This window comes from Pan paniscus, chromosome X, assembly GCF_029289425.2.
Source record: "Pan paniscus chromosome X, NHGRI_mPanPan1-v2.0_pri, whole genome shotgun sequence".
Lineage (NCBI taxonomy): Eukaryota > Metazoa > Chordata > Mammalia > Primates > Hominidae > Pan > Pan paniscus.
This window is the reverse complement of record NC_073272.2, coordinates 29,252,184-29,260,815: the sequence shown is the minus strand read 5'-3', so window position 1 is coordinate 29,260,815 and position 8,632 is coordinate 29,252,184. Positions and strand designations below refer to the sequence as shown.

General features: G+C 42.4%; 1 protein-coding gene across 1 annotated transcript; it reads left to right on the top strand.

Moving 5' to 3' along the window:
• The first annotated feature begins 737 nt into the window (after positions 1 to 737).
• On the top strand, positions 738 to 6,755 carry PPP4R3C (protein phosphatase 4 regulatory subunit 3C). The gene has a single exon (XM_003819592.4). The coding sequence runs from the start codon at positions 1,669 to 1,671 to the stop codon at positions 4,165 to 4,167; it is 2,499 nt and encodes an 832-aa protein (XP_003819640.2). The 5' UTR covers positions 738 to 1,668; the 3' UTR covers positions 4,168 to 6,755.
• The last annotated feature ends 1,877 nt before the right edge of the window (positions 6,756 to 8,632 follow it).

The following is an 8,632-nucleotide window of genomic DNA, read 5'->3' as shown; positions in this document are numbered from 1 at the left end:
GATTACAAATTATATAGATGGAAGAAATGTGAAATAAAGTGTAATGACGGCCAAGAAAAGAAGGGGATAGCATAGTTCAATGGCTGAGAAAACCAATTTTGGAAGCAGAAAGACATGTTGAACACAGAGTTCCTCAACTTATTAGTGTGTGACCTTTGGCAATTTATTTAACTTCTCTAAGTTTATTTCCTGATCCTAAAAAGATTACTAATACTCTTATATCATTGGATCATTATGTAAACTAAGTAAGAAAGTAACTCCAACATTCTTGTCAGTGTCTTGAACATAATAAGCATTCAAGTATTATTAGACTTGATCAGTTATGTTATTACCTTTCTTCATAATAATAAGTAATCAAGTATTATTAGTTGTTGTGGTTATTATTATCATTATTAAGAAAAGAAAATAATTGATCTGTGATGGCCAATACTCTCTCGGCTAATTTCAACTCACAGTTTTCCTCTGGCCCAGTCCTTACCTACGAATGACGAGTGTCCTTATGGAGTGGGAAAATTTGGGGAAATGTTTTCCCCATTGTGCTAAAAGATAGAGCTTTAGGATGAGCTAAACAGACCAGAGGAGTTAACCAACTCCTTCTTAAAACAATCCTCCCCAAAGGATGTCTAAGTGAATGATACAGATTCATGCCAAGCCTTATTGGGAAGATTGAATATCATTTCTCTGATTTTTGCTAAGGGTCTATAGGCCACTTGCTCCTGCTTCTTTTTTGGACCAGCCTTTTCTTGACATAGAATGTGAAATAGGAACTTTGTCAGGACACAGGTGATTACAGTTCCTTTTATCAAAGTTCCTAAGTTTCCATTCCCAAATACCTGATGAGAGAAAATGTTTCAGAGAAACAAAACCCTTTATAAAAAAAATCATATTCTAATTTCTAGGCTTCCATTTGTAAGCTGGGTGGCAGCTCCTTTTAACAAGTATAGTAATGGTTACATAGGCACAATCTTTTGGGGCAGAATTCTGGGGAAATCACAAGATTCCTGCCAGAGCGACGCTTTTCTAGACAATGGAGAACAGTCCAAGAGACTCGCTTTTTTTTTTTTTTTTTTTTTGAGACTAAGTCCTACTCTTGTTGCCCAGGCTGGAGTATAATGGTGCGATCTCGGCGCATTGCATCCTCTGCCTCCTGGGTTCAAAGCATTCTCCTGCCTCAGCCTCTCGAGTGGCTGGGATTATGGGCACCCGACACCACGCCCAGCTAATTTTTGTATTTTTAGTAGAGACAGGGTTTTACCTCTTTATCCAGGCTCGTCTCGACCTCCTGACCTCATGTGATCCACCCGCCTCGGCGTCCCAAAGTGCTGTGCTGGGATTACAGGTCTGAGCGCACCGCGCCTGGCCTGAGACTCGCTTTTTAAGAGACAGTAGGGGATGGGGTGTTGGGGGGCAATGGAGAGAAAATTCAGTGTGCTTGAGGTGGGGGAAAGTGAGAGGTAACAGGGCCTCCAGAGGGAACAGGAGGGAACCCTACCGCCCTCTGGCCTCTCCAGAGCCTTGGCTCCGCCCCTCTAGCCACTATTGATTGGCAGTCTTCTATCAGGAGTGCCCTCTCGGCCACCATCGTTTTCAAAATAACAGCGGCTTCCATGCTGTACCGGAAGCAGTGCCGTGGAGAACAGACCTGACGGGGCGAGGCCAGAGGACGCTATGGCGGGCCTGAGGTACAGTGTAAAAGTCTATGTCCTGAACGAAGACGAGGAATGGAACAATTTAGGCACTGGTCAGATCTCATCCACCTATGACGAGCAGTTCCAGGGCATGTCGCTGCTTGTTCGGTCAGATTCAGATGGGTCAGTCATCCTGCGGTCACAGATACCTCCAGACAGGCCCTATGGGAAATACCAAGAGACACTAATTGTTTGGTATGAAGCTGAGAACCAGGGTTTGGTGCTAAAATTCCAGGACCCAGCCGGCTGCCAGGATATTTGGAAAGAAATTTGCCAAGCTCAAGGTAAGGATCCGTCTATCCAAACCGCAGTGAACATTTCAGATGAACCAGAGGAAGACTTTAATGAAATGTCAGTAATTAGTAATATGGTTGTGCTGCCTGACTGTGAACTCAATACACTTGATCAAATTGCTGACATAGTTACCTCAGTTTTCTCGTCACCTATTACGGATAGGGAAAGACTGGCTGAGATCTTGAAAAATGAGGCTTATATTCCAAAACTACTGCAACTGTTCCACACTTGTGAAAATCTACAGAATACTGAAGGTTTACACCATTTGTATGAAATTATTAAGGGAATTTTATTCCTCAACGAGGCATGTCTGTTTGAGATAATGTTTTCTGACGAGTGTATCATGGATGTGGTGGGATGCCTTGAGTATGACCCTGCTTTGGATCAGCCAAAAAGGCATAGGGACTTCTTGACCAACGATGCAAAGTTCAAGGAAGTTATACCAATAACTAACTCTGAACTTAGGCAAAAAATACATCAGACATACAGATTACAGTACATTTATGACATTCTTTTGCCTGTGCCTTCCATATTTGAAGATAATTTTCTTTCTACACTTACAACTTTTATTTTCTCCAACAAGGCTGAGATAGTAAGCATGCTGCAGAAAGATCACAAATTTTTGTATGAAGTTTTTGCACAGTTAAAGGATGAGACTACACATGATGATAGACGGTGTGAATTGCTATTTTTTTTCAAGGAGTTATGTTCATTTTCTCAGGCATTACAGCCTCAAAGCAAGGATGCACTATTTGAAACGTTGATACAGTTGGGAGTTCTTCCTGCTCTTAAAATCGTAATGATCAGGGATGATTTGCAAGTAAGGTCAGCTGCTGCAGTTATATGTGCTTATCTAGTGGAGTACAGTCCATCCAGGATCCGAGAATTTATAATTTCAGAAGCTCACGTGTGCAAAGATAGTGACCTTTTCATTAATGTAATAATTAAACAAATGATCTGTGATACTGAACCTGAGTTAGGAGGTGCTGTTCATTTGATGGTAGTTCTGCATACTCTACTTGATCCACGCAACATGCTGACAACACCTGAGAAAAGTGAAAGAAGTGAATTTCTACATTTCTTCTACAAACATTGCATGCATAAATTTACAGCACCACTTTTGGCTGCCACCTCACAACACAACTGTGAGGAGGATGATATAGCTGGATATGACACAAGCAAAAATTGCCCCAATGATAATGAAACAGCACAACTGCTTGCTTTGATATTAGAGCTACTTACATTTTGTATACAGCATCATACATTCTACATAAGAAGCTATATCTTGAACAAAGACTTGCTAAGAAAGGCCTTGATATTGATGAATTCAAAGCATACTCACCTGATTTTGTGTGTTCTTCGCTTTATGAGAAGGATGATTTGCCTTAATGATGAAGCTTATAATAATTACATCATCAAGGGAAATCTTTTTGAGCCAGTTGTAAATGCTCTTCTAGATAATGGAACTCGGTACAATATGTTGAATTCAGCTATTCTTGAGCTATTTGAATACATAAGAGTGGAAAATATCAAGTCTCTTGTTTCACATATAGTTGAAAAGTTTTATAACACACTTGAATCGATTGAATATGTTCAGACATTCAAAGGATTGAAGATTAAATATGAAAACGAGAGAGACAGACAAAGTCAAATACAAAAGAATTTACATTCTGTACTGGAAAATATAGTAGTTTTCAGAGGTACCATAGAAGAAATTGGGCTGGAAGAAGAAATATGTTTTACGGAAGATGCAGGAGAAGCAGTTATGCCACCACTGGAAGATGACGATGAATTTATGGAGACCAAAAGAACCCAAGAAGGAGAAGCAGTTATGCCACCACTGGAAGAGGACGATAAATTTACGGAGACCAAAAGAACCCACCAAGAAGGAGAAGCAGTTATGCCACCACTGGAAGATGACGATGAATTTATGGAGACTAAAAGAACCCAAGAACATGAAGACAAGGTAGACTCTCCCAAAAGAACATCTTCTGGTGACTTCAAATTCTCTTCATCTTATTCTGCTTGTGCTGCTATTGGAACAGGTAGCCCAAGTGGTAGCAGTGTGGTTCGTTTAGTGGATCATCCAGATGATGAAGAAGAAAAAGAGGAAGATGAAGAGGAAAAAGAGGAAGATAAAGAATATGAAACATCCCCCAAGAAGAAACCTCGTCTTAGCTCCTAAAATCTATATGGGACACCCTCAAAATGTGGCTCAACAAAAATTCTATAAACGTCCATAAGCTAAAAAGACTGATTCCACAAGCTTTTTCATGTAAACTTATAATGATAAATCACAGATATAACGAGTTAAGAGGGTTTAATTCTGTAAAAACAAAATTTCTCATAATCTTAAAAAAAAATAGTAACCAGAACCTGGGTGATAAACTTTTTAGCAAGAAAGTCTTAATTTGTGTCACGATTTGGGGGAGGAAACCATCTTTGGGAAGGAAAGTCTTAGTTTGGAATGGGGAAGAACCAGGTCGATAATGTTAATGTAGTTTTGTTCTAGAGGTATATATTAGAAATAATAACAGTTCAGTTAAAAGCCTACAAATTACTTGTATAATGGTACTAGCCATGGTATTCTTTCCTTCAGTTACCTTTTTAACACAAAAGTTTGTGTTTATATGAAAAACAAAGTTAACTATAAAAAATGTTAGTCTCTTCAGACATTTCTATAAAGATATAACAAAATTTAAGCTTATAAGTAATTGGAAGGAAGTAGCTTTCAGAGTGTACTTTCATTCATTAAAAAAGCAAGCTGGATTTACAATGTGCAGTTATTTGTTTTTATTAAAACAATAGAAATGTATTCTCTCACCGTTCTGGAGGCTGGAAGTCCAAAATCAAGGTGTCAGCAAGGCCATGACCCCTCTGAGACACTGGATAGCATCCTTCCTTGCCTTTTCCTAGCTTCCTTCCATGGGTGGCCATGGATTCTTGGAGTTGATTGGCTTGTAGGTGTATTAGTCCAAACTTTGCCTGTGTGGTCACATGGCATTCTTCTTGTGTCTATGTGGTTGTTTATATAACTTTTTTTTTTTTTTGAGATGGAGTCTCACTCTGTCACCGAGGCTAGAGTGCAGTGGTGCAATCTCGGCTCACTGCAACCTCTAGCTTCCGGGTTCAAGTGATTCTCCTGCCTCAGCCTCCCACATAGCTGGAACCACAGGCATGCACCACTATGCCAAGCTAATTTTTGTATTTTTTTGTGGAGACGGGGTTTTGCCACGTTGGCCTGGCTGATTTCGAACTCCTGACCTCAAGTGATCCACCCGCCTAGGCCTCCCAAAGTGCTGGGATTACAGGCATGAACCACCGTGCCCAGCCTATTATAACTATTTTAGATAAGAGATGGCAAACATCAGTCCAGTAGTATTTGCAAAATTTTCTTTTTTTTGGAATGAGAATTTCTTTTTTTTATTTTTTATTTTTTTAAATAATTTTATTGATCATTCTTGGGTGTTTCTCGGAGAGGGGGATGTGGCAGGGTCATAGGACAATAGTGGAGATAAGGTCAGCAGATAAACACGTGAACAAAGGTCTCTGGTTTTCCTAGGCAGAGGACCCTGTGGCCTTCCACAGTGTTTGTGTCCCTGGGTACTTGAGATTAGGGAGTGGTGATGACTCTCAACGAGTATGCTGCCTTCAAGCATCTGTTTAACAAAGCACATCTTGCACTGCCCTTAATCCATTTAACCCTGAGTTGACACAGCACATGTTTCAGAGAGCACGGGGTTGGGGGTAAGGTTATAGATTAACAGCATCCCAAGGCAGAAGAATTTTTCTTAGTACAGAACAAAATGGAGTCTCCTATGTCTACTTCTTTCTACACAGACACAGTAACAATCTGATCTCTCTTTCTTTTCCCCACATTTCCCCCTTTTCTTTTCGACAAAACCGCCATCGTCATCATGGCCCGTTCTCAATGAGCTGTTGGGTACACCTCCCAGACAGGGTGGAGGCCAGGCAGAGGGGCTCCTCACCTCCCAGATGGGGCAGCCGGGCAGAGGCGGTCCCCACCTCCCAGACAGGGCGGCCGCCGGGCAGAGGCGCTCCCCACCTCCCAGACGGGGTGGCCACTGGGCAGAGGTGCTCCCCACCTCCCAGACGGGGTGGCTGGGCAGAGGTGCTCCCCACCTCCCAGACGGGGTGGCCGGGCTGAGGCGCTCCTCACTTCCTAGACAGGGCGGCTGCCGGGCAGAAGCGCTCCTCAGTTCCCAGACGGGGCAGCCGGGCAGAGGCGCTCCTCACTTCCCAGACGGGGCGGCCGGGCAGAGGTGCTCCTCACCTCCCAGATGGGGCGGCCAGGCAGAGACGCTCCTCACATCCCAGCTGGGGTGGTGGCTGGGCAGAGGCGCTCCTCACTTCCCAGACAGGGTGGCGGCCGGGCAGAGGTGCTCCTCACTTCCAAGACTCCCAGACGGGGCGGCCAGGCAGAGACACTCCTCACATCCCAGACGGGGTGGCGGCCGGGCAGAGGCACTCCTCACTTCCCAGACGGGGCGGCCGGGCAGAGGGGCTCCTCACATCCCAGACGATGGGTGGCCGGGCAGAGACGCTCCTCACTTCCTAGACAGGGTGGCGGCCGGGCAGAGGCTGCAATCTCAGCACTTTGGGAGGCCAAGGCAGGCGGCTGGGAGGTGGAGGTTTTAACGAGCCGAGATCACGCCACTGCACTCCAGCCTGGGCAACATTGAGCACTGAGTGAGCAAGGCTCCGTCTGCAATCCCGGCACCTCGGGTGGCCGAGGCGGGGAGATCACTCGAGGTCAGGAGCTGGAGACCAGCCCGGCCAACACGGCAAAACCCCATCTCCACCAAAAATACAAAAACCAGTCAGGCGTGGCGGCGCACGCCTGCAATCTCAGGCACTCGGCAGGCTGAGGCAGGAGAATCAGGCAGGGAGATTGCAGCGAGCTGAGATCACGGCAGTACAGTCCAGCCTTGGCAACAGAGGGAGACCGTGGAAAGCGAGTGAGGAGAGGGAGAGGGAGGGGGAGAGGGAGAGGGACCAGTATTTGCAAAATTTTCTCTAGGATCTTGGGAGTGAGTAGAACAGAGTGCATTCTACTTCCTAGATATGTGACTGATAACTTCAAAGTCATTTCCTGATTCCTTAATGAAGTTTGTCCTTCTTCCCAAAGCAGCAAGTAAGTTTTAAATTGTAATTTATAGAGTAACATACACAAAAAAATTGTGCTGAATGAAGCAGTATTTAATATCTAGAAACCATTTTGGACCATGAAGAAGTTACCTAAGTGTTAAAATCACCACACCGTACATAAAGTTTTTTCTATAAACGGGTATAACATGAAAGGTGCTTTACTAAAGAGTGTATGCAAATATATTTCTAAAAATAAGTTGTAGTAAAGAATTAATAGATTTTATTTTTAGAGGAGCAATTTAACCGTGTCTGTTTTTCCTGGAATCACTTAAACTGAAAAGCAGTTTCTCCCATTTTGAAGATTTAGAATTAATATTAATTTGGGCTATTGTTTGAATGAGATGAGCTGTCTGTTTAGATAGAAAATGTAGTTTTCCATAAAACAGACATTTATTTTGTATTTTAAAATACCACTGTACTTTTTTTTTACCATTTGGTAAGATTTATACTGAAATATAAAATTCAGGAATTAAGTATGACCCTGTAATTTCAAGAATAAAAGAGACCATATTGTTTACTGTTGTTCCAATAGGAGACACAGCTTATGCAAAACTAAAAGATTCTTCGGTTAAAGCTACAAAGGGAGTATATTCCAAAAATGACAAACAATAATTGCATCAGATATAAAGTCTACTAAAGTCCATGACCTCTGGAGATATACATTGCAGAGAACATGATACAGTGGGGAAACTGCATTTTCACACTTCTCAAGCCATGCTAGTTAATTTAAATATTGTAATAGGATTATTCATGTTGCAATTATATGTCAGAAAAGGTAGTTTGTTAGAAGAGCGTTTCATGTTTTCTATCTGGCTAGACTATCAAGGGGATGGTTATCCCCAGTACACACATAGACAGAGTTTCGTTTTGAGAAAAGATATACTTAAATCTTTATTATGGTGGAAGTAGCGCTAGTTCCTTAATAAAGCAGCTAAGTACAACTAGACAGAGAAGAAAATTTCTGTGTTTTTTGTTTGTCTTTGAGACAGAGTCTTGCTCTTTTGCCCAGGCTAGAGTGCAGTGGCATGATCATAGTTCACTGCAACCTCAAACTCCTGGGCTCAAGTGATTCTCTCGCCTCAGCCTCCTGAGTACCTGGGACTACAGGCATGTGCCACTGTGCCTAGGTAATTTTTAAATTTTTTGTAGAGATAGGGTCTTAATATGTTGCCCAGCTGGTCCTCAAATTCCTGGCCTCAAGTGATCCTCCCACCTCAGGAAAATTTCTCTTTTGATGTTATTTCTGTTTATTCTTCTCCTATCAGCTAGTTTTAATGTGCCATTTAAAAAATTGACACTGTAGGGGAAAAAAAGAGAATATTTGCATTTTTTGCTCTCTTTTTCCCAGTGAGTTTGTAAGGAAAGATGAAGGAGGACATAAATATAATGGGATGGAAAAATGAATAAAATGTTTTTGAAAAAAGAAGAAGAAAAGAAAGAGAAAAGGACAGGCATTCTATGGAGCTGTGTAACCTCTATGA